At 38.8% G+C, this 27,219-nt stretch overlaps 1 protein-coding gene across 1 annotated transcript in view; it reads left to right on the top strand.

Moving 5' to 3' along the window:
- The first annotated feature begins 653 nt into the window (after positions 1 to 653).
- Positions 654 to 27,219, top strand: part of URI1 (URI1 prefoldin like chaperone) — a 40,811-nt gene continuing 14,245 nt past the window's right edge. The window contains exons 1-4 of the mRNA XM_032195416.1: positions 654 to 986; positions 11,474 to 11,508; positions 15,459 to 15,537; positions 17,826 to 17,961. Coding sequence (XP_032051307.1) covers positions 915 to 986; positions 11,474 to 11,508; positions 15,459 to 15,537; positions 17,826 to 17,961 — 322 coding nt within the window. The 5' untranslated portion in view covers positions 654 to 914. The remainder of the gene's footprint in view (positions 987 to 11,473; positions 11,509 to 15,458; positions 15,538 to 17,825; positions 17,962 to 27,219) is intronic.

Below are 27,219 nucleotides of genomic sequence, written 5' to 3'. Positions count from 1 at the left end.
GGCACTCTGAGTGGCCATCCACCACTAGCTTGCCATGTGTAACTGCTCAGTGTCGGGAAGCCCGAGTGCTGCACTGATTTTAGTGAATCTTTAAAAGTATTTTGCCATCCTGCAGGTCGTGGAAGTTCTCACATTGTGAATTTGTAAGATGGGGCACTTTGAGATTAGTTGCTGTGGCATAACCTCCATTCTACAGAAGACACACAGTTGTGTGTTTATGCGTGCCTACGCGTGTACAATACTGTTGCAGATCCACCGAAACGCCTCACAGACGGAAAACGCCTCGCAGACCGGCTTCGATTTTCTCAACCTGAGGCCTACGAGCTCTGGGCCTGCGGTGCGACCGAGGGCACCTGCCCCTCGGCGCCCCGTGGTGGCGGAGCCCCGTGGGGTGGGGGCGGCCTCGCGGCGCCGACACAGGGGCATCGAGGCGCGCTGCGCGGCCGGGCCGTGCCGGGCCGGGCCGGGTGTGGGTGTGGAGCGCCCGCCTCTCGCGGCTCGCAGCCGGGTGCCTCCCGCGGGCGCTGGCGGCTGGCTGGCTACCCAGAGTGCAGCAGGCAGGCGGGCAGGCGGCAGGCGGCGGCCGGCACCGAGCTGCTGGCGCTCTCCCGGCCCGCCGGCGCAGCGGGAGCCGGGCCCAGGCGGCGGCGGCGGCGGCGGCGCGGCCCAGAATGCGAGTGTGAGATGCTTCCCCCGGCAGCGGCGCCCCGGGCCCAGGCGGTGGCGGCGGCCCCCGCGTGGATGAGGCTCTGGAACCGGCGCTTCGCCCTGCACAAACATTTCTATAGGACTCATTCGCCCTGCTGAGGAGATCGGGCCCCGCGCGGCGCGGCGCGGCCCGGCCGCACCAACACCCCCCTTCCCCCGGTCCTCCGTCCCCCGCGGCACCCTCGCGGGCTGCCGGCCCGAGGGCCATGGAGGGCCCCGGCGGCGCCTCGCCGCTCAGCCCCGCGCTGGTCGGCCGCCTCCGCCAGGAGCAGCAGAAGGTAACGGCAGGGCCGGGCCGGGCCGGGCAGGGCGGGGGTACCAGGGGCGGCGGGACCGGGCCCCGGGAGGGGGCGGAGGTGGGGGGGGGGGCGGGGGACACGGGGGTGGCAGAGCCGGGCCTGCCTGCGGCGGGTGGGCACGTGACGGCGGTGACGTCACGGCGGGGGGGGGGCGGCCCGGGCCCTAAACACGGAGCCCCTCAGGCGGGCTGGGGGGGGCGGGGAGGCAGCGAGGGGAGCCGGGGCTCGGCCGGCACCCGGGGCCCCGTTCAGCGTGTTAGAGCCACGAACGCGCGTTTGCCCACGGTCCCCATGCTGCTTGCTTTTTGTATACGTTAAAAAACGTTTAAAGGTGTTCCTGTGGTGCGCAGCGGAGCTCCTCGGTTCGGGACTTCTGTCTTCAGCGTGCGTTGCGTTGTCACCTGTTGTAGTTAAGAAATGGAATAACGCGTGCGTGGAGTAAGGCGCGTGACTCGCCTGGCGTGTTGGCCACCAACGGTGTCCACTTGTGAGTAGCACACCAGATTCTTGCTAGAAGATCTGCGTAATCGACTGGGCACGAATGTGGGTGAGCAGTAAGAGGATCTGCTGGAACACCCTGTGTAGCCCAGCCTGCATGGACAGCAACCTGTTAGGCTGGTGGTAATCAGTGATAGCGACCTGTCTGCTCATTTTCAGGGTGGCAGAACTTGGTGAAGGGTAATTTATCTGGTACGTTGTTGTCAGGCAGGCCTAATGTGTAAGTGGATGTCTGTCATAACCATGTGGAATTATTCCCAGTTCCTGGTAAGACCCCCCTGTAAGCAAGTTTAAGATTCTTAAACTGATCTGCTCCAGTGCAAAAGAGGCCCAGGAGACCATTAATTAAGCCTCTGATAGGCTGATGTAACAAAATTATATTTTATCATAAGGAAACTTTAGCCAATTTGCAGAAATTATGTAAAAAAATTGATCACTTTAGCTTCAATATGAAATTATACTAAAGAACTACATATCTTGGTTACAATGAAGTGTCATGATGAAGATATAGTAGACTTTCCCTCTATGCAATGAATATATATAATTGGTTTACAACAGTATTTTCAGTTATGAAAATACTGTATTTTAAGATGGAGGAGGTCTTTTAGTTTCAGCTGCTTCTTTGCAGATATTCATATTTTTCTCACAAAGTTACTGAATTTGAAGACTCATGTTTTGGTCTTACCACAAAGAGAGATAGAGAGGGAGATGTTGTTATTCAGTACTGTGGTAAGCTAGTAATCATAGTACCAGCATCATAACGAATAGTACAGTTATGTAGAACTATTATCTGTATGCGCTGGTGTTTAAGCGGGCACATATATTTCTTTTAATCAGAGTGATACTGTGCTGTCCTAGTGACACTTGATTAAGTATAAAGAAACCCATTTATTCCCACTAGTCTGAAGGCAACTTTTAGTATGGTAGTGAAACACAGCATTGTCTGTCTGCAGAATTAAAGATAATATTTGAATCACTGTTGATTATTTTACCATCCAGGCATAACCCTGGTTTAGCTACGAGTTTTGAGATTTTAAGTGCTAAAGGGCTGCTGTGGAGAACACCCAAACTGAGGCCTCCTTCCTGTTTAAAAGTATTAAAAGAACAGGATGTTCGTGACTTTCTATCTTTAATCTGATTGAGGCTGCAACTTCCAGGTTTATGACCCCTGGTGAAAAGTAATTTTAATTCTTGTTTAGGACTGCTTGCCTGTTGGACAGATTTCATCTTGTTAATTTGTAGTGATAGTAAGAGCAAACTGTTAAAAGCAATTTTCAGTGCTTCCGCTAAGGGTACTTTGTATAAAAACACGACTAAGAATGTGCATCTTGGGGATAAATTACAGAAGAATATCTAGTAATTTTCATGATAAAGACCATCATTGGAAACACAGTGCCTGTGTACAGTTTTGAATATTTCTGGAAGAATATATTATATGTATCATGGATTACTTGCAAAAGCAATATATGTTAGCTGAAAATACTGTGTTAAATCTGTTGCAAGTTAGTACAGGAATTATGAAATTAATATTTATATAGGTGGATTCTCATTCTATAGAGACTGCACTTAAACATAATATTTGATATATATTTATTCCTGTGATCAAATGGGTTGGGATTACTAGCTGATAGGAAGTTGACAAGTCGTATTGGTGTGATTTGGTAACACTTCTGAAGACAGTGGATTTACAGTGGGCTCACGTGTTCTATAGCTTCCAAGCAATGCAATGAAGATACGTGTAATGGGAGGCATTACAGAACCAATTAGACCCAGGAGACATTTGTAGAGTGCAAACACAGTCATGGAGAGTCTGATGGATTCCAGTGTTATCTGGTAATAGGATATTTTTTTTTTCACTTGCACTGACAAACAGACTTTTTTATTTTCCTTTTAGGAAAATTAGGAGAAGGAAGTGGCTCTCCTGTCACTCATCGTGACAACAAAGCACAATTAGATTTAGCATAGTTATTACCATAACTAACTGTAACTTGGTAGCCACTGTGCATTATGACTGACTTAATTTTTATGAATTTGATTGGTGGAGGCTGTATGGTCTTTATTTTCTAAATTGTGCTCAAGATACTGCAAGGGTACTTGCAGTTTATTAACAGTGAAACAACTTGTAGGTGCTTACATGGTAACAAATTGCAGAATCCTAAACTTAATGCTCTTTTATTTTGTTTTTCCTTCTTATATGATTTACTTACGTGGCTAGCTGCTTCTGTTTTCAAGTCTTTTTCAAGCAATATCTATGCCACAAAATCAACAACTTGGCAGTGTTAAGGCTGTTTGTGCAGCCTGAAAGGGAGCAGTGAAATTGAGCACAGTCTTGTACGCTTCCCACTGCTGCAGGAGTCACTGGAAACCTGAAGCTGTTTGCCTGCGGACTCAGAAGATGAGTCAGTCGGTGTGCCTTCCAGTGTAGCGTCTCCCAGGGCATTGCACTTTTTCAAGCCTGCATTCAAGTTAGCAGAATTTAGAGAAGGCCTGGGTACAAGACACCAGGGTGGTAGGGCTTCATTTTGCACACTGTTTGAGAAAAACTGACATAATGTCTGAAGCTTTGTTCAACATACTGTTTAAAAGGTCCTGTCTGAAGCTTCATTTGCCATATTCTATTTAAAATAAACCTGGACAATTGCTTCCTCCGAAACTGATCATCCCTTTTACTTTCTTAGTCTATGTTGTGGAATCTTCCAGAGTAGCAATATTTGTCTTTGCTGTTATTAATATTGAATTAAGTACCCAGTAGTTTACATAGTGACAAGAATTGTGAAATGAGTTAACACAAAGGCTTCTGTTTCACTATCAGTGTAAACAGACTGAAGAACTGGCTGCCATAAAAAGGTGAATCCCTCCACCACCTTTGTATCAGCACTTGTGGTCAGGTTGCTTTGGGGTAAGTGGAATCCAGTAACATGTGCCAGGACAGCAGTGCCAAATGCCAGCATGAATGTGGCTGGGAAGGTGCTGCATCAGCAATGGGTGAAACTGGGTTGCCTCTTGGAGCCACAGCCGTGCTTGTACCAAGTCAGAGCAGTTCTGAGCAACAGTCACAGATGCCTGATCGAAAATTTCATTTATGATAATGTGAGTTATCCAGGAAGCAGATGAGTAACCTGGTGAAAGATTTTTAATTTTAGTTTTTGTTGTGGTCGCTTGTTTGTGCCTTTGAGCACTTCTGGAGTGTCACTTTTGTGACACTGCTTAGTGACTTGGGTTGGTCCAGCTTAAAAACAAGCTTTGTTGTTGATTTTTTTTTCTTTCTTTTTTCTTTCCCCTGGATTATTTTTCAGCCAGAGTGGTTCCCTAATCTGGTTGAAAGTGCAGCATCACAAATGTGTGCCAGCAGATTGTGCCGGGGTTGGAAGGATGAGGAGACAGGCAGGGACTGATGGCTGGTTTGCTCAGGTCTGGGGCCGAGTGTTGAACCACAGCCTGAAGGTATGTCTGTGAGGCAGTTTAAGCTAGTTAATTTGGGCATTGCTAGCAGCATAGTTGTTGCACCATAGGCTACATCAAAGCTTGCCAAACCTGCCTGAGACGTTTGGTAGGTTAGATTGTGGGAGTTTCATGCCTGTGTCTACTGCTGTCTTGGTATGTGAGCTGGCATGGGTATGGTATAGCCACATGATTATGTTTACCTGAAAGAACCTAAAATATCAAGTTATGAGCTCCTTAGCTTTGTCTCAAGATGAAGTTACGTGACACAGCCACTGCCTTGCTGCCAGGGAAGGACAAGACCTTGCTCCACTTTGTTCTTTGCTTGCACCAGTTCTGTTGGCTCAGAGCTCATTTAACTCACTCAGCTAGCAGAAACGCTCCATTTGCTGTGTTTGAGAATTGAAATGACTGACAAAAGGATCTGAAACAGCAAAATGGGTGCTGAGAGCTTATAGCTGGATGTGGGGAAGAAGGGTGCCACCTCATGTAACACAGCACTGCCTGCTTGGCTGGCTCAGTGGAGCGGGCAGCCACGCTTTGGTACGCACGTGTAGAATTACTGAAAAGTAACTGCAAGTCGTTTGTCTATGTGACCTACAGCCACAGCAGGGATTGCAACATAAAATAGTCTTGAGAGGACAGAATTTCACAGCTGGCAAAGGAGAGATGAGGCATTTTTCTGTCTGCTTTATAATTCCTAGATGGTTCAGGTACAATTCTTAAGTTCACAACAGTCGTTTTAGTGCTACATTAGTTTCAGTGTATTGATAAATCATAGTTACATACTAATCTCTCTGTAAACATGTGAGAGCCAATTGTGTGCACAATTAATACAAAAACACTAGATCTCCACTTGTTTTCTTGTAGAGATAAGTAAAATCTGTGATAATATTTTTAAATGGGAAGATTTTTTCTTTTAGAAATAAATGTTTGCCACCATTCAAATTCCTTTCTCCCTTCCTTCAGTATTTCTCCCAAATACATTTCTTGAAAAGGCATAAATTTCCACCTGAAGGGGAACTTATGTTAATAATTTGTTGAAATGTAGTGTTTTTCAGTAATATGATTTAATAAATGAATATGAAAGCTTAGAAATGCCGTCTTCCTTTCCTTTTAGATCATATAGTGTGCCAACAGACTGAAGAACTTTTAATAGTTTTATTTCATTTTTTGATTGAAAATGGGGCTCTAGGAAAAACAATTGTGCAAAAGTTAATTCTGTCTTTCTCCATCAGTGACTGCTGTGTTTTAGGCAACTACTGTGTGGTTTCCTAGAGGAAAAAATGAAAATTCATTTTAAATGTTTATTTTGCATGTGGCTTGTTACATCCTTGTTATCAAGACATTAATAAATGTTTGACCACCCATTAGTGTTCTTCTGTAATGTAAAGTCATGTTGTGAACTGGTTATGTTATTTCATCAGTAAGTTTAATTTTATTTTCTGGTTTTGGGGTGTGACAGAAATCTTATGCGTATGATGCAGAGTGGGTCTTGATACTGCAAACATTTATAGATGGAGGTGGCTCATGTGGATATATCAACTGAAGTAAATACTTGAGTGTACAAGGTTAAGCAGTTAAAATCAGGAGAGTCATCTGAATTAGGTCAGTAGAGGAAATTGCCTTGGATTTATCATGAGCCTTGTAAACATGGAACTGCATTGCAGAAGACCAGCATATGCTTTTGCTGTAGTTTGCAGAAGGTTCTGAGCAGCAGAACCAAGGTCGACGCTGCGATCTTTACACAGTCCCAAATGGCAGGGACATTCTCCTGAAGGCAAATCGTTGGTTTTAGATTTTATTAGACCCTTACTTTAATTACCATCTCATTACTTGCTCTGCTTCCACAAAAAGTATTCCATACTGCCATTTTCCCTAAGTAACTGGAAATGTGATTGAAAGGGATGTTTAAAGTGAGACTAATTCAAGATTAAATAGTCACAAATTATATTATTGCTACATGTAAACAAATTACTTGCATATCTGATTTTATTCAGATTACTTTTCAAGTGGTAAATAATGCTTTATCACTTATATAGTGCTCTTACATCTTTAGAGTGCTTTTCTCACATTAATTAATCATCATTAAACACTCTGAGGTGGGTAGGTTAATACTATTATCCCCATTTTGCAGATGAAGAAATGTAGACTGAGAGGTTGTGATTTGCTCCAGGCCATATAGAAGAAATCAGAGCTGGGATTAGATCTATTTCCCTAGCTTCTAATTTCCAAAGACCAACCAGATTGAGAACCACAGCTTTGAAGTAAAAAACATACAAGTATGCAAATGGAAACAGCACGTTTGGCCTTTTAGATGCCTAACTCACTGTTAAAGTGGAAACTTTGTGTTGTGTGTATTTTGAGATTCAGGGCCAAAGTGTGGAGGTAACTCGTTTGTTTCGGAATTATTCCTAACCTGATGGGGAATTTTTGTTTTCATCTTCCATTGAAATTAGCTTTCATCCTGGAAATAACAATCTAGTTCTTGGGACTTGGATGTGAGTGTGAGTTGGGTACAGCACTTTTCACAAGCTGAGACATAAATGAAATAAAACCATGGCAGCTTGCCTTAGTGCTGTTCACAATATAAGAGAGAGAGGTAAGAATTGCCCTCAGTGTGTTAAACCCACCACCTTAGTAGGCAGTGCCTTGCGGCTTTTAGTTCAGAGAGACATTCGGGTTCATGCACTCCACTTTAGGGAACTAGCTGAATAAAATAAAATAGTTCTGCTCTGCTCCAAAACTATCTGTGCACCGCCTGGGTAAGCAGAAGCACCACAGAGAATTGTTTTAGTTACGGGAGCACATGCAGAAGCAACAGGTAAGAAAAAAATGAGGTAAAAAGAAGGTACCCTTTTACATGAGGGTGTGTGCCTGCTGAGGAGAAGCAGCAAATATGCATACAGTAATGGGGAATAAAGCAGAGACCCATGGACACATACAGGTGAGAATCAGCTTCATGCTACAGCATCCATCCTATGCATCTTCCTTCCCAGCGTGGCAGTGCCAGTGGCTGCAGTGCCTGGCTGCTGAGTCAGGGGTTCTGGCATCTGGTTCCAGCTCTGCTTCTGGGCAGCCTTCCTGGTGAAGTCACTCAGCCCGTAAAGTCAGAGCAGCACTTTCCCGAGTGCTGTACACCTTAATTCATGGAAAAGGTTTTGAGCTCTTCATATGGAAGATCCTGGAGAAGGTGGAATATAAATAGACCCAAAGGAAAGTGCACTGGAGAAAAGGGATTTTCTTCCCTCAGGCAGCCTGACAGTGTTTGTGGCTGTATGGTATGCGTTGTTTGGGGTGGTTTTGACTCATTAGCCAACCAGCTGCCCAGTGGGAATGGGGCTACCTGGGAGCTGATGTGCAGCTCTAAAGCTGCTTCTCCCATGCTGCTCTGACAGCACATGTAAGACCCAGATGCAAGCTTCCCTAAAAGCAGTGATGTGCACCTCCCTCTCAGTAACCCCATGTGTAGCAGCAAGGAGAGCAGAGCCAACACATCATGCACTTTACCATCGGATTTGCACCTGAAGGCATTATGCCATGGGCACCAGGCATGCAGAGCTGCCCTTGCAGCTGTGGTGCTCTCTGAGCAGGGGCTTGGGAAGTGCCGGATTGTAACAAACTGCTGGTGGGGGAAAGGAAGGAAACCAGATACCTGCTTATTTGTTTTCTTGTGAAGTTGTGGAATGTGTTTTCCAACAGTGGGCCCTGTTTTAATAACCAGATACGTGATTACCTCATGTTAGATTTGCTGCAAGAGTAGTTCAATAAATATTATAGCATGCAGATAAGCCACCGATAACGCTGCGTGTTCACACATTCATATATTGCTGTGACTAAAAGGTAAGAATTCAGATTTTATTGATACCACTTCCACTCTAGTGTCTTAGAAGCAGTGCAGAGTTGGTGGCACTGGTGCCCAGACAAATTGAACTTAAATGAACAAACGAAAAGGTGATTTATTTTATTTACCCTGGGAGAAGTTTTCATTCTTTAATTGTAATTCCAAATACAAATTATGTGGGGAAGATATACTAATGATTTTCCTGTGTTTGATTAAAGGCAAAGAATCAAAGATTTGTGTATACATTTATCTATTTGTTTCTTTGCTATGATAAGACCAGTTGTTATCCAAACAGTGTGACTGACCTAATAAGGGACATATGCATAATTGAGCTCCTTCTGTTTTTCAATATATATATTTTTTAAATAGAATTCATTATCAGAAGTTAAGTCTAAAACATTTTCAAGGCCGTATATTTTAGCACTTATATAAAAGGTCTCTTTTTATTCTGGCCGCTGAAATGAAAAGGTTTGTTGTTGGTTCCACCCTTTAGTATCCCTTCAAGAGAGATTATATCAAAGAAGAAGAGTTAAATTAAAATTGATTGGTGTTATTGATTTTCTTTTTTTCTTTTCTTTTTTTTTTTTTTTTGAGGGGATAAAGGGCACTGGAAACAGCATATGCCCCTATGCTGTTTTGAAGATGGACTATTTTTAAAAAACATAAAAGCATATGTGCCCAATTTACATATTTACCAATTAAAAAAGCTTCCAGGAAACATTAAGTAGACTATGTTCTGTAACCTTTAACATTGTAGCTAATGGATATAGCCTGGAAATTTTCATAGAAGGTCCTCTAAATAATGTAAATGATTATGAATATGTAACTAGTTAATATGCAGCTACGAAAGGATTATCATGTAGAGGTTAATGAACATGCTGCTCTTACGGTTTGCAAGGCTTTTCTTTTTGTGCTTTTAGCTTGCTTCATGCATGGAAAGTCATGTATTGGGAATGGGAAGCTTCCTGTCTTTTCCATCTTCATCTTTAATGGGGCAATTAAACTGGAACTTTCTTAAAGGATTTAATAAACATTTTTATATGCTTATGTTGTGTACTTTACAATCAGTACCAAATCTGAAAGAGTGAAATGTGCTGATGGGATATCCTCTGACTTGGTAGTGTTGCTCTCCATTGTGTGCTTGCATTGTTAGGAAATGTAGTTGCGCTCATATGATTTACACCTTGTGGGAAACTTTGCTCTTGAAATGGGTTTAACGTTGATAGCGTGAATTAGCTTGCAGAAGTCTGTATATTTAGTCTTAACATTAAAAGTGTTTAATTTGCACATTAAGGAAAATACTTGCTAGGAATTTGATTTATAAGAGTTTAAAGCAGATGATAAATTTAAACTTGGCGTAAGCAGGGCAAGCTACCTGGCTGAATTTCCTGATGGATTATGAAACAGTCTAACCACAAATGTACAGCTGATCCTTTTCATTTAAGTACTTTACTCCATTTAAAGAATTACTAGCTCACAAAGCAGCCCCATTTTTTTGTTTGTTTGTTTTTGTTTTACTCCTATATAAGTACGAAGTGCAGGGTCTGAGATCTGTTCTGCAATAGCTGCACATATGCTAACTAAAAAAAAATTCTTTCATTCTGTTGTTTGGGGAAAAAAAAAAAAATTATCTGCTCCAGTGATTTCAGTGGTAGTTGAATGTATGTTATTGTTTTCTCTGCAAATTTTCTCATTAATTGCTTTCAAATGTTAGCATTATTTTGGCTACAGGAAAAACAAAATTTGTAAAAAAAAAAAAAAAAAAAAAAAAAGTGAAGATGTTTAGACATATTTAATTGCCTCATGGCTTCACTGCATTTCATATAATTGAATGAAATTGTTTGTGTTATATTTTTGGTAACCATTATTCAGAGATCAGAATATGTTTTGAAAGGCAAAATTTGCACATAATTATAGAAGATAAGGGCACAGGTTTCAGCATCTTGGTTGTTTGCTGTGTCAAAAAAATATGGTTAAAAAAGAAAAAAGTATTACCTTTTAACAATATACTTTATTTTGTAAATTATTTTCAACCTCTTGGGAAGGTCTACAGTATGAAGAAATAAGTGAAATATTCAGATTAAAACTACTTTTTTGATCTTGACAGAAAAGAATGGAAGTCAACAGTTTATAATGGTCAAATATCCTTTTTGTTTAAACGCTCACAAAATTATTTTGTGCATTTTCAGATTAAAACTGCCAGTGGAAACATTTATTGATGTACTGATAAAGGAAAAATGTTTTTGGTGTTGTGGGGTTCATTTTTTTTTTTAATGTATTTATGTATTTATTTTTTTTTAAGTATGGAAATTATATTGATGACATGTTATAATTTATATTGTTTTCTTATTCTGCAAGCATGTAACACTGAAAATAGATCTGCAGATTGCACAAAATACTGCTTACCTTATATCATATGTCACTTAATAGTTATGGAGCAGGTATTGTACCAAAATATGAATTGAAAACTGTAATTTTTTCAGTGGTTGTCAGTCTGCATTAGTGTGTGATAAAGTGTGCAGTTTAGTAACTACCATTCACAAGCCTTTGCACTGACAAATAAAAATGTATATAGAGACACTACCAAATCTGTAAAGTGACTGTTCTAGTTTCTGATACATTGACATTGCAGCTGTGTGCTTAGCCTTGTTTTTTCATGAACAGTTATCTGTTTTAATGACAGGTGGTCACTAGCTGCCAAGAAAAAATCCAGCACTGGTAAGTCAAAAATGTTTGATTACATGCCTAAAATACTGATCAGTAACCTAGTTGTATTCTAGTAAACTTACTGTACTACTGCCTCTTCTAATGACAGCCAGATTGAACAGGTATGTTTTGGGGACGGGAGGTAGCTCAGAATTATTGCAATATGCTCTCTCTGAGATGTTTGTATTTGCCACTGATGCCATTGCTTTAAGTCACAAATAGACTGAACCTTAGTGTATGGTAAATACCCATCTCATTCACCATATTTCCCCAAGTAATCTTGTGGGATGAATGCTGAATTGTCCTGGTACGTGGACAGGTATTCACAGAGTAGAATCAATTATTCTTGTTTTCTGTTTAACTATGAGCAAGTAGGGAAATAGTTGTCGCACATTTTTTGGGAAAAAAACACTAAACAAAAATTTGAAAGTAATGTTTCTTTGTTTACACCCCCCAATAAACCATCTTATAAAGCATAGTTTGTTATGCGTAGAAAGAAATGATTCGTTATGTAAAAAAAATAATAAAAAAAAATCTCTGGGTACTTTTTTCTGTGTTGGCAATCTATGGTTAATAGAAAACATGCTTAGTAAATAATGGTTTTCTATGGCATCTGAGGAAAATGTACATTTAATGGTGAATGACATATTATGAGTTACTGTGAGATATAACAGTTGATCTTACAGATATCAAATTACAATATATCCATGCTGTGTTTACCATGATTTTACTGAGAGAGCAACAGGAGCTGTCTTGATTATCGTCTGCAGGGTTATTGCAGAATCACAGCAACTGCCCCTTTAGTGGTGAGATTAAACCTTTGGTTATACACCATCAAGCATATAATATTTTAAATTTATTTTAAGAGGCTTTTTCTTCATGCCTGAAAGATCTCCAAGCAAATAATTTATATTTAGTGTATATCAAATGTTTTTAGTTTAAATGCACAAGGGCTGCAAGCACTGGATAAGAGGAAAAAAATCAAGGCAATCTATACACATCATCATATTAAATTCTGACTATCGGCTTGCAAAAATAATCTAAAACTAATATGTTTCATTTATGTTTAAAATTCAGAGACTGCATTAATTTTCAATAAGGGAAATATTATTGAAGTGCCTACTGGTGCTGCTGTAGTTAAGTCAGTCAGAATTTCCATAATGCACATACTTTTGTGGGAGTTTCTGCAGTGTCCATGCCAATTTGGTACAGTGTGAAGTTCTGCATGTACATTCTTTCACTGAGACATATATATATATATATTTTTTTTTTTTTCAGAAATAAACCAATTGACAGCCTTAAAATTGGAACAGATTTTTTTAGAAGTTTGGGAAATTGGCTGGGGTTTGTAGAATGGGGTAGGAGGGTAGACGTTGGGAAGAGGGGTTGCTTCTGTATTGGGTTTTGAGCAAACTCTGGCCATGATCCTATGAATCTGGGGGATTTTGGCACAGAATATCATAAGGAAAACCTAACTTACTGATTTGATTTTTATGTAGAAAAGCAGTTTATAGAGCATCCATACAGTTTTTACTCTAAGAAAACCTATTCAAAATTTAGATCCTGATTGTGCAAGAGCTGAGTGCTCTTGCTCTCTTGAATAATTTGTTCATAAAAGACCTTTAAGTAGTCAGTGACACAGAATGTTAAATAGAATTGGGTGAATAACAATAGGGTTTTAAAATGCCCAACTTCAATATATTTCCATTAAATTATTTTCTTTTTCATTTTTTAGTGCACATCTTGAAGTATATTTTCAAAGCCATGAATCTGATAATGAGTCTGGGATTAGACGTGGTATTTCCCTTTCTAGATACATGCTCATAGCTGGAGCCTAGTGCCCATTCTCCAGGTTCCCTCTCCCTTGCTGCACATGGTGACCAAGCATACCACTGGCACACATGCTCTAGATGAAGGGAAAGGTCTGCTTCCTTCCTTGAGTAACATTCTTCCATGTCAGCTCATGAAATAGATACGTTTTCATTTTCTTTATTGTGGTGGTCCAACACTTAGAGATTGCTGTGGTGGAGGTCTGACCGGCCAGAGGCGGTTGTCCCACTGAGTGCAGAAACATATTCTGCTCTTTCCTAAATGTTCTTTCCCTCATCTTGCCCCATGGATCATCACTCTGGAGAGTCTGCTTCCAGCTACCATTGGAGTAGAAGATGTGGTGGATCAGGGCAATAAAACCCTGCTGTATCTGAAGCAAGTTATTTCTGCTGTACCCAGATCAGATTATTCAGTAACGGGCAGCAGTCAGACCTTAAAGGCAGAATCTTTCCGGTTAATGAAGAAATGTCAGGTTTGAGCAATGAAATAATGGGTGTGCTTAATCCTCCTATGAGTGGGATCTTTTTTTTTTTTTTTTTTTTTTTTTCCTCCCCCTCTTACCATTCTTTTCCTGTGGAGTCCTCTTCCACTGAAGTGAGGTCAAGGCCTTCAGTTTGGGGGTCGCTTGGTTTTCAAGTGAGTAGTCTGCATCATTGTCCTGTTCTCTGAAAACACAGATCTCTGCAAGTCAAAGGCTGCGTTTTGTAAATGTCATTAAGTAGTTGTTACTGATACCAAATTATCATTATATTGCTTTCTCCAAAACATCTTGTGAGCTTTGTTGAGATTCATGAGTTGGGCCTTCCTCTTTAAAAGAAGTGAATTACATTGTCACCGTAATGAGGGCAGTGGACAAAGAAACTTGCTGGGTGCATTGGAAAAATTGGCCATCAAACCAAAGAAGTAGCAAGCATCTTCTGTAAATTAGTTGTATGGAATACAGTTTTAACGTCAAAGTGGTCTAAATTCTTTTTTCGTGACCAGTTCAGCAACTTAAAATATGAAGAACTCCATGTATAAAGTAGTGTAATTACAGCAAAGTTCAGCTATGGAAGAAAATGAGACAAACAAGAGGAGTAGCAGATAATTTTTCATAATGAATACTGAAAAAGATTTTACTCTGCTTATGAATCTAAGAAAATCAATGATAATATTTTGAGAGTTGTGTTATCAACTATGACATTCATTTTTCAGCACGTTTATAGATTGCTTTCTTGAATCATCCTCAGAAAACCTGTAATTTGCATCCTGGGTCAGCGTTGTTAAGTGTGCTGCTCCGTGCTTTCAGTTGCCTTCTATTGCAAAATTTACTACCATACATAGGATGTTTACTATTTTGAAGTACAAGTAAACAATATCATCAAACCTGACATTTATATGTTAGATACTTCATGTAGGAGCTGATTTCTGATCTCTTCAGAACGGCAGTTGTCCATTAAAAAGACTTCCCAGCAGAATTTAAGTGTTTAAGAATTTCTTAAGAAAAAAAGGCTTTCTAGAGGGAGTACACTTGTTTGTTTTGCACACAAAGGAAAATCCCCATAGCAATTAAAATGCTGTATCCTGCAAAGTCAGGTATCTGTCATGGGGATAATTGATCCAAGTTCATTAAGCCATTTCTGTCTTGTAAAGCAACACGTGGCTTATGAGAAACAATAGCAGGAATGCTCCACACCTGTGTTGTTTGTCAGGTTTGGAAGACGGGACAGAAACAGAGTGGTCAAGTGATCTTTCAGGACTGTTGACTTTTAGTAGGCCCAGAAAATAGATGTGAAAATCAGAAACAGTTAAAATTTTGTCCACTTTATCAGCCCAAACTAAGGTCTTGAATCCTGTATTACAAGTAATACATTGAAGAATTTGCCTCTTCTGAAGATAAACTGGATTTTCAGTTCTTTTTCTAAAGCTTGATGGTGGTATAATTGTTGAACATGAACATACCCTATTTTAATACACAATTACCCTATTTTAATACACATTATTCTAAAATAGCCTAGCTAATTTATCAAGCAATGTGTTTAAGAGTAAAATAGTTCGGTTTTTGTTATTTTTTGGGTTGTTGAATTAGTAGATGAAAAATGTTAACTCTTCACTTTAGATAAGAAATTGAATCAACTTAAATTTATCAACAGGAAGAAGGTGGAGGGTGATTATGAGGCTCTTCAGGAACGACTCCGTACTTTGCCTGATAAACTGTCCTATGATATCATGGTATGTACACTGTATCGTTCACATAAGATAATGGACTAAAACTTCCAGAAATTCAGGTATCTGCATCTGCAGGGAGGTGTTACTCAGGTTGCCATATAATACTCAATAATGGTACATTTATGATGATAATAGTTAAACCTTTGCTTTTGTTTCTCTCTTCTTTTCTTTGAAATCTATTATAAATTACAGTGTTACTGACAACTGAGAACAGATGACATAAATGCTAACACAAAACCTGACACATTTGATATGTAAATCTATTGTATAGAAAACTATAATTATGAGTGAATTATGATACTTAGTCACTTCCTTTGAAGCAAGTGGCCGTAGTATTTTCTGATTCATGGAAATAAGCCCCAGAACATTGATTTTTACATAAAAAGGTGCTGCTAATTTTTGTTTCACTGATCTTCACATTGACATAGCGATCTTTTCTTGTGCTTCGAATGTTCTGTAACAACTGTACAGCTTCCTGTTTAAACTTTACCATGTTGACTTGCACTCACCAGAATTTTGGTCAGTTTGGCTTCTCTCCCCTCTCCACCCGCTCTCTCCTCTTTTTTTCTTTCTTTCTTTTTTTTTTTTTTTTTTTTTTTTTTTTTTCCCTCTTCCCAGATCTGTTTTGAGGTAGATCTTTGTAGTGGGGAGTGCTGTACTGTAAATAACTGAATAACTAATTTCAGTGCAATGTACCTAACTGCTTTCTTACCTGGCAGCCTGGCTTGATGTACAGTTGAGCTGTTAGTAAGACAGCAGTGGAGCACAATTCCCAGGTAGTAAAAGAGAAAGTTTCTGTCTCCAGTGCAGCTCTACATGTTATGTGCATAGGCCTGTGACCATGTGTATATGCGTGGCCACATGGTGTAAAACAAAAAGGTTGTGTTGTTTTGAGGCACAGAAAAAATACTGTCTAAAAAAATAGATATGGCTTATTCTTAGTTAAAGCAGCCTTGTCAACTCACATCTATTATTTTAAATGTATATAAATAGTTCCTATCCTGTTTGCCAAATATTTTCATATGTTTTCAATTTTGCTTTCATCATTTTGGGGAAAGAATGAACAGGCAAATGGTGCATCCTGCTTCTTGAAAACCAAATCAGGAAGGGTATATGTGTAGGAAAAGCCCATTCTGCTTAGTCATGGCATGAATCCTGCCTGCTGCAGAGCTGCTTCAAGCACTGACAGGCACCTCCTGGATGGTGACGCTGGAGAAGACCGCTTTCCAAGGAAGCAGGTCTGCCAGGCCAGGTGCACTGCTTCAGCAAAACTGCGGTGGGAAAGCAAATGGTTAGCCTGAAGAAATGAGGGGGGCAGCAGAGGAATAAAATAGAAAGAACTGGTACAAACTGACCGAGATGGACCTTTTTATCTTAAGAAAGAAAGCTTGAGCTGGCTGAGGTTCTTAGCTTTTCACCCCCTCCATTTTAATTCTGGTCTCCTGACTTTGAGATTGAAGCCCAAAGGCAGCCAGATAGGCAGCTGCTGCTCTGAGTTGGGGTGCGAATGCAGGGGCTGGTGCAGGAGCAGTGCAAGAGGGCTAAAAGTGATAGGGCTTCCCTGAATGGTGTGTCAAATGTGGCCTGCAGAAGGTGTCTTAAATCATAAAAAGCAATGTCCCATAAGCTGTGATCTGTGTTAAATATCGCTTCCTGTGCCTGCAGTCATGGGAGGATGGACATTGGTTGGTGGGACATTGCCTGAGGTCTGTGTACTGGTGAAGGACAAAACAGAGCGAGGTTCAGCACTGTGGTCCTGCTGGTAGTCCCCCGAACTTACACTGACGTTTTTAAGCACTTATTCTTAGCAAGGCATATACTGAAAAAAGCAATTCATATTTGAGTTGTCCATTTAAGAATACCTTGCCAAGAATTTCGAAATTAGGGAACCTATTTAAGAATGTTAAAAATGTCAGCAAAGCTAAACTTGCTTTTACTGGGAAATGAATGTAGTCTGTGAATAACAAAAACTTAACTCACCTGAACAGCTTACATGTTAGGATAAAGTTAATTTGCTTTCCTTATGATTATTCAGTTGTACTGTAGTTTCATGTCACAACACAAGTTTTCTACTTACATTCTACTTTTCTGGTTTTGTAACTAAAATACTAAATTCAAGTGGGCTTGGTCATTTGAATATGTTTGAAGGTTTTAATATTAAATAACTGGTGTAGAATTTTATTTAACTCTGTATTTTACTTTTTTTTTTTTTTTTTTTTGACCTAGTAGATGAATGACTAGGTTTATTTTCATAAGCAATTTTCAGCACTGGTTTTCTGTGCCTTTGACAGGTACCTTTTGGTCCTCTTGCCTTCATGCCAGGAAAACTTGTCCACACCAATGAGGTTACTGTTCTGCTTGGGGACAACTGGTTTTCAAAATGCTCAGCGAAGCAGGCTGTTGAGCTAGTTGAGCACAGAAAAAAACGTATGTATGCTTCTGAACATAATTTATTAGTCAATATTATGTATCTTTTTATTAATATATAAAATCAGTAGCATTTACACCATTCACTTTTTTTGTGTGCTAGCGAACAGAAATATCATTAGACTGTAATATCAATTTAGCACCTGATTTTCCATCTTTACTTGTTATTTTATCAAATGTATGATTTTTTTAAACATCTAGCTAGAGCTTTATTCCTGTTTTTCTCTTTTTTTTATTTTTTATTTTTATTTTTTATTTTTTATTTTTTTTTTAACATGCTACAGTTGCTTGAGTTACCAAAATGCAGGTTTTGATGTTAGATTAGATTACACAGTCAGCCAAGATTTGTTTATTATAAGCAAAAGCAAAACAAAACAACAGAACAGGCAAAAAAACTGTCACTTGTTTAATTTGAGAAATACTGTATTGTATTCCAGAAAGCAGACACTGCAATGTATTTTTGCTCTTAGTTACCTTATTCCATGTTTTGTTCCCTTGTCTCTTATCTTATTTCTTTGCTGCCTTGTCCTTTTTTTTTTTTTTTTTTTTTTTTTTTTTTTTTTTTTTTTTTCTTGCTTGGTTTTCTGGATTTGCTGCTTAGCTGCATTCCTGCTGTCTACCCTTGATATGTCTATCTATTGTCATGGAGAGATCAACTGGATCTCCCTATATCCAAGTGCATTGGTGACCACCAAGTTCCTGTACAGCAGCAGATGAGGATCATAGAGGCGGACAGGCAATTTTGTTTGTTTGTTTCCAACTCGTTTTAGTTGTTGCTGGGATCTTGGCTCTGGAAAGCCAGGACCCCCAGCAAGCCTTGTGCACAGCACGCTTCCTGACTTCTTTATATGAGAAAGAATGAGAGACTAAAATATTTGATAGAAATGCCAAGGAAGGGAAAGCACAGTCAAATGGAAAAAAATTTATGCCTATTAGCCTTTGCTGTTTGTTTCAGATAAGCATTTGAGTAAATATTTTCTTCACATCAATTTTACCTGTAATCTGTCTCATTCCTGAATGAATGCTTCCTGCAGCTTTACTCCTCTGTATGTTATAACCAGCATAAGTGTTTACTTTGGATTTTTGTTCATAAGTTCAGCTATCCATGTTGCTGCTTGCAGCAGAATACATCAGGGGTTCCCTGTCTTGAATACATTTTTTTCAATTCTATGCAAACAATATTTGTGTAAGAAAAGTTTTTTATGAAAAACAACTTGCTGTATAACTTTAAAATATTCCTTTATGAAGCTTACCAAAGTATACAAAAGTATATAATTTGTGTTTTACCTATTATCTCTCTTAATCTCATTCTCCTGACATTACTTTTCAATTTTATTTCTTATTGAACTGAATATACATTATTTATTGTGAGTATTGCAAGATCTCAGGTCCATATCTCTCTCCTTGATCATCTTTTTTTTTTTTTTTTTTTTTTTTTTTTTTCAGTACTGCAGAATATTTTTGTCACAGTTACATTCAGTGAAATCATTTGACCTTTGCATAGTAGATGTTTGAACATTAAGTAGTCTGCTGGGAGACACACAGTAAATGCTGGGTTCTTTTCCTTTATGATCTTTTAAATTGCATTTAAAATATGAACTCAGAAATACTCATTTCTTTTAAAGCAAAATAGTCACTGCTGCCTGGATATAAACCTTGCATTTAGCTGATAGTTCACTTCAGCTGTGTGATGGCTGCCAGTGGGAGGCTCCAAAACACTGATATTAACTAAAAACTTTTTATTTAAAAGACTATTCTCAGTTTTGAATGATAAAAGCCATATTAGTACATATGATTCTGAAAAGAGTATGTATTTCTTTCACAGATGGTTTTCTTCTTTACAAAGCCATTCCACATTAAATATTGGTGAATTAGAGATAATGGAGATTTTATTTGTTTATTCAAATTATTAAAAAAAAATGTACGTGTTCCACTTGTGGCACAAATATGAGAGACCAGTGCTTCATAGGTGTTTAAGGTCACTTGTATAGTGGACTGTAGATATTTTAATAGGTGTCACTTCTGCTTTCACTGGCATTCTGTATGCACAGCGGCTTTGTAAGGTGATGTATGTTTAACACCATCATTACCCTGAGACAATGTGATATGATTTTTAGTGCACAATCTTCTTCTGGAGAAGAGTTTTGTGAGTAGGGTGTGCTGGGTCAAAGGGGTGGCACTGAGCGCAGTCCCCAGCACCCCATGCGGCTGTCAGCAGGGCCTGAGGCAGTGCAGCTGGGCTGTGCTTATGGCCCGTGTGTGCAGGAAGGCCGTCAATGTTCAGGCCCAGGCCCCAATACCCAGTATTACTATATTTAATTGGGTGCTTTTTCATAACTAGCTGGTCAAATCTGTTATGATAACCAGAATGAACTTAATTAGTGTAGCAGTAATAACTCAGTGCTTGCACAGAAATTAAGAGTTGTAAGGAAATAAAAGGCATTTTAATTGCTTAGCACACCTGGTGTGGTAAGAAGAGTAGGGGAGCATGTATTCAGGACTTAATTTTACTAGTGAGACTGGCTGTTAAGTAGACTTCTAACTCGTAGCTAACTTCTTGCCGGTTCTGGGGATTTTCTTTGTTGTCCTTGACTGGTTTTCCATGGGTCTACCCAGTGAAGACCTTCAGTGACCAGCAGACGGTCTGGTCGAGGCCACCCCTGACTTAACAGTTAATTTAATTGAGGTTCACAGAAAAGTTTCTTTACAGGTTGACTCCTTGCGTAGATGTTAGGTAAATATGAAAATGCACAAAATGAGTTTGCATGCCTAAGCAGTAATAGGACGTGCCAGATAAATCAACTGATAGGACTGAGTATGAAGAAAGCCTTGGAAGTTAGGGGCAGCACTAGGAGTGTACTATATATAAAAGCTTTAAATAGTGCTAATTAGGTCATCCTTTTTGTCTTAGTAGTTTTGTTAAATTCACTTTTTAAAGGAGAACGAGTGGAACAAATGTTTGCTTCTGTGAAACAGAGAAATGCCCAGGCACAGCAGATGAATTTCTTGGTTAAAATTTATTTGATTGAAAGGAAAAATTGAAGGGTGACTGTACTGAATTTTGAAAGTAAGTGCACTTTAACTGCCACAGCTGTAGAAAGCCCTATTTTAGGGATATATTTTTGTTTGTGTAGCTTTTGATTTAGATGCAAGCTGTTCAGCATTGTGATTGGTTGAAATGTATTTGGTAAAATTTGGGACAGTCACGTCAAATGTTACTTTTTCATAAAATATTGATCACATCTCCTTGAATAATATCTAAGTTGCATAAATCTCACATTTTTTGCACGTTTTTGTGACATCTCTAGATGTTCAGTTACCTCCAAAACTGTTAAAAAGAAATCTAGTGAACTTTATGGAATTCTCTAGTGTATTTTTAATTGTTTTAAATTCGTTGCAGTTTGTTAAACCAGGTAATACTGATAATGGGAAACACTTTACACATATGTTTGTGTGTAAAATGTGAAGAAATACTGAAGTAGATTAAAGGATACACACACCAAATTCCATTATAATAAAAGAAATTAGCTTTTTAAGTATGTCACAGTTTAGCACAACAATAATGCAATTGTAGTTTTTTCTCTTACAATTATCTTGCTTAAGGTACTTCATGATATTTCTGTTCTCCTTAAGGCAAGACTGTATTGTCTCAGAATTCAAAGAGGGAATAAAGATTCTTTTTGTGAATATGGGATTATATCTTTTACGTGTTTGTGATGATATAAATTATATTTTTTCTCTATATCAGTAATCGCATTAATTCTTTAAGATGGGAAATTTTTCATTACAATGGTCCCTGTGGTAGTTAGTATAGAAAAAAATTAAATGGATTTTTCTTGTAAATATTTGTGGATTAATTCAGTTTGCTAGGTATTCCAAGTGTCTAAACACTTTAAAAGGTGGCAAATTAAAACACACACACAAAACTAGGAGTGGTTTTATTGTGTTAAAAATTTATCAGATAAAAAAAAAATCCCACTTAAAGGAGAATTGTTGAACTACTTAGTAATTGTGTCTTCAATATATGTAAGAATACCCTTGCAGTGTCATGCTTCAAATGAATTCATGAAATGAAAATACTGATTACATTAACATACAGTATTGTGATAGTACCCAATCATAAATTGTGGTATATAACCTTTAATACAAATATTTGTGTCAATCAAAATTGACCGATAGCTTAGTATACAAGGTTTAAAAGATACCATTGTTTTTAATAAATAAGATGATCCAGGTGGATGAGGACCAGGCTGAATTTGTTCCTTATCAGCATTTCCAGAAAAAAAAGGATATTGTCTCCAAAATATATGATAGGAAGGCTTTCCATTTCCCATCTGTGTATGAGTGAGGCCTTTAGAGGTTTTAATGTTTCATCCAAGGGTGAAAATAGCTTGCTTTATATTCCAAAGAAAATAACACAGACTTGCCTACTTACTTTTTGGGGAAAAGAACAAAAGGTGCAGGTAATGTTACAAATAAATCTAGCTGTTGCTTTTCTTTATTAAGAAAAAAAAAAAGGCAAAGAAAAATGTTTTCTGCCGTTTTTTCTGTATGCTGGAGAATATTTTTTCACGGCAGTTTTGAATCTATTTTACCATTTTTGGAGATTATTGCTTTTTCGTTTAGTAACCTCCATGAGTTCCTTTCATACCCTTGTTAAGTAAGAGCTGATTCTTTGAAGCGCTAAGTGCTCTAAATTTGCTCTGCCATTCCCAAAGGTGTTTGGTTTCTTACAGGACCATGGTCAAGGTACTTTAACCAGAACACAGTGGAAGAAAATAAGGAGAATAGAATCCTTTCTGTTGGTTAGGTATTGTGTTCAAAGAAGCCCTTACCTGTTAGTAATTCTTACTGGGCAGCAGAGGAGCTTGTCTGAATGTCAGCCTCCTACATTTAGCAGAAATTTAACTGTATTCATAGAATTTGAGCAGTTACAGAGGTGTGTGAACCTAAAAGCAAGAAATGTGTGGCATTTACCTAGTGTTCCTACAGTCAAATTACCTACACATATTTTTTGCAGAAGAAAATCCAAATATCTTTGGTTTTGACACCAAGAGAATGTGGAGAACAGAACAAAGGTTCTCTTTAAAAGGTGCAAAGCTACTGCACCAAAGGCTCTATCACAGAATTCTGCATTGTAAAGAACAAGTGCAGTTGGTGTTACAAAGAACAAATGTATTTATGGTGTTGCACAAAGAGAGCTTAAATCCATACACACAAAAAGCTATCAGGATTCTCTTCTGAATCTTAAAACAAATGCATCTCTAGAAGAATGAACAGAAAAGAATAGAATAATGTAGATGGGCGTTTTGAAAAGCTCTTAGTAATTACTGTTTTCTACAGAACTGTAGATCTTACTTGTTTCAAGTAACTTGCAGTAGTTTGGTGATTATTGGCTTAAAATATTTTATTGTAGATTTTATATGTATATTTACTGAAATACTCTTAAAATTCCTCAGGTGATTAGTCTACTTACACAAACAATGAAAAACAAGAAAATAAGTAAAGCACTTATAATGCTGTGCCATAACTCAAACTGTTAATAGTACTTGTAATTCTACTGTAGTACTGTACTTTTGCAAGGAAATACCTGACATCTGAAAAGAATTCAGAAGTGGATGTGTGCATTAGGTTGCATGATGCTTTACCTCCATCCTCAGTAGTATTAATATTCTCCATTAAGAGCCTGTATGGTAGGTATTCTTTTTTGTTCAGGGGTCAGTCATAATTGTGCTAGAAATTGCAGATGAAAGATTTCACATGCACGGTGCTGTGCTGTGGTTCCCCCATGTGCCTTCCCCTGCATCTGACGTGAGGTGGTGGCAGCCCAGCAGGTCCGTAGTGGCAGAGGAAAGCGCTGAACTCCTGCCTTCAGCAGCAGGTTGTCTCAGCTGCCTCTGCCAGTGTGAGGTAGGTGTTTGTCATGTTTGTCCCTGGCTTGTGTGAGCACTCTGTGTGTACAAAGCCATCACAGGATTGGTTGCCTTCTACCGGAGAAAACGTGTTGAAAGATGAAGAGATCTTACCTCAAAATCTCAGTTGCATACAGAATTCTGTGGTACGATTAACCTAAAATTATGCCCAGTTCCCTATCCTCAAAGGAGATTTTTTTTTTTTTTTTTTCAAACCCTCTAGTCGTCGCTGTCTTATATCCACAAAGCTCGCCCAAAGGCTGACTGAACCTAGAAGGTAGACCAAGCCTTGGCTTTGTCCTGTTTCACAAAATGTGATGTTTCAAAATAGATCAGCTTGTTCTCACTTTTCTTGTCTGTTCTTACTATTTAAATCCCAGTATAACACACAGTTTCCAGAAGTAACTAAAATAATGTCTATGATTCCCCAAATCCTTACAGACAACACTCCAAGGACATTAATGTCAAACTCAGATAATTAAAATTTGTATCCAGCCAAGCTAATTAACCCATTAAAGCCAAAATGCATAGATGAGAATTTGTGTCAATTTGGCGTTAGTATGTTGTCATGTCTTGTAAAATCTGGCTTCGGTGGACTTCATTTCAACAATATGAAATGTGTTACCCAATTATTTTTTCCTGTATCAGTGTATATATGTAGAAAGCAGAGGGCTGCTTCTCGACACTGGCTAATCATGGGGAAAAGGATGCCTGTCCAGGCCTTCAACTAATAATGCAGCTGGAAGAGAATGATCTAAATGTAAAGAAATCTTGCTGCCTGTAAATATTCAAGGGCTGCTGTGCAAAAGAAATCCACATGTAATGATTTATGATTCAAATTCCTTTTCCTTTTGGCAGTCCTGAAAGTCAGTCCTAGAGATCCTAGCTTGTCTCCAGTGCTGAACTATCCTTCCAGGCAGTTTAACTAAGACATGTAAATAGGAACTATTAGGGTTCACCTGAAAGCCATGTCAGACTTCTCTGAGTTTATTGGATGTGACAAAGTTGGACAACAGCCTCTAGTTCAATCCATCTTAAAAGGCTCTAAGAAGCTTAAACCATAGGGTAGTAAGAGGAGACTGTGGAGCCGCTCTTACTCTGTAGATGTTTTTATGGGGTCTCAAAAAAAAAAAAAAAAAAAAAAAGTAGCTTTTAAAGTGAATTGTTTTTCTGTAAATCTGGTAGATTTTAAAATTCAGTCAGTGGTGCCAGAGGCTTTGAGAATGTATTGTGGCAAGTTTAAAACATGAAGCCCTGCATGTTTTCCCTACAGTTAGGTGCATAAACCCTTTTCCAGGAGACTGAGGCATATGCTCTCATGGGTCTGGCCCCAGAGAAGGATCCCTTTGGCTGACGAGGAGTCCTGGGCCTGTGTTTCTGGGGGATGCGGGAGCATGCTGGTGACTGGGGGCATCGCGCTAATCTCAGCTGTCCCGCTGCTGTGTTGGGTAGCTCAGGGCAGATCGCTTACACCATCTGTTTCTTCATCTGTGAAATAGGAGAGAGTAATACCTTCCTCCCTCACAGGGTGTTGTGCCCATTAGGTAATGGTCGTAGGCCAGGGTGAGGCTGGGAGCGCTGTACCTGTGAGGTGCCGTGTACAGAGCAGACTGACACGCGTCTGTCCAGAGAGTGCGGTGAGAGCGATATTTAGATGTGGAATGACTGAGAAACCAGGGGTGTTTAAGAAACAGCTGAGTATCACATTTACTGTGAATGTAAAATAGAAGCTTGAAGGAAGTTGGTCTCAAGCTAGACATTCATGTATGTTGAGACTGCCTTCAGGAGCTGACAGCAGAGATGGGAGCTTTCTGTAGGAAAACTAGTGCACCTCTCTTTGATTTGGACTTTGGAGAGTGTCTTGTACGCTGAGAAAACAACGTGGACTGTATTGATAGGAATTAGCAGAAGACTAAAAGGGTTTTGTAACAACGAGATCCCAAAGGACAACTGATTCCCATCAGGCAGGCACGTGTAGAGGATCTGTGCCTGTTGACGGGTATATGTGGTCACTACTTCGAATACTTTCTGGGAATAGTATTTCATCCAGATGTGTAAAGTAGGAAATGCCAATGAAGAGCATTTTTCAGGAGAGAATTTAAGCTCTTTCTCAGAAAAAGCTGAAGTAATGGAGATTGTTGAATGTTTGACGAATAGGTTGTTGCCTGGTTGAAAGGCTAATGCATTTGAAATACCCCAAAAGTCTGAGCTGTGTCTTCTTGCTCCTTGTTGGAAAGGACAGATGCTTACTTGAATAGCCTTTTCTAAAATGCATAATGTTCTTTCTGAACTATTTACTGTAATTTATTTATTTTAAAGTAATTATATTTGATATATTGTGAAATATCAACAGAAAAAAAGCATACAATACTGAATCTTTCAGAATTAGGATGGGAGTACTCTAACAAGATTGGTAGTTGTGTTTTGTCTTGACTGTGTCATACGTAATTCCCTCTGCTGTGTGTGCAGGGATCTGAACCTGTTTGCAGAAGTCTGAGTCACTAAGTAGATTTTATTTTGCAAGTACAAATGCAAACTCATTTTGTCTACTTAAGTAAATTTTGTAATCGTTTTGTGACTATTAACATATTTCCACACATCCTTATCTAAAAGGCCTATCATTATAATAAATGCAATCTCTGAAATGGTCACGATTGCATATCCTAGTCAGAAAACTATGGGGGGAGTAGCTATGTATCTAGTTAAAGTTTTTAGTCTCTAGACCAGAGAAATAATTAATCAAATACTAAAATTAACAGACAAAAGGAGGGTAAAGAAAAGAATAAGAATATTGAGAAAATTCTTTGAAAAACAGGTTTTCAACTAGGGTGCTTTGTGGTAAAATTTTACCTCATTTTACGTTCCTGTCTGCAAAATGGGAATAGCATGACTCTCTACTATACTTGCATATTTTGAAAATAGATAATTTAAGGTGTATGAGGTTTTTTTTACATGCTACAATACTGGTGATCATGTAAGTATCATAAATAGAATCAATGTTGAGGAAGGAACTCACTACATTTATGAAGTGAGACTTTTTCAGAAAAGTTTCTTGGAGTTTGACTTTGCTGATCCCATGGTAGAGAACTAGGATCTCATTGCCTCCTTCATAACATTGTATAAGACGTATTCTTGAATTGCTTTAATGATTCTAAAAGATAATTCTAAAATAGAAAATCAGCTTGCTTCTCCGCAAAGGCTTTTAGCTCCTTCAGGGTATATAGGACCAGTAGGTGCAAGGTCTTAAAGATCCTCTGTTGAAACTAATTTATGTAGTAAGTCTTCCCTCCTGAAAATTTGCATTTGTATTAGTTTTGAGTTGAACAAAGAGTGCAAGTCTATTAAT

This window comes from Aythya fuligula, chromosome 12, assembly GCF_009819795.1.
Source record: "Aythya fuligula isolate bAytFul2 chromosome 12, bAytFul2.pri, whole genome shotgun sequence".
NCBI classification, from domain to species: Eukaryota; Metazoa; Chordata; class Aves; order Anseriformes; family Anatidae; genus Aythya; species Aythya fuligula.
This window is presented reverse-complemented; position numbering and strand designations above follow the sequence as displayed.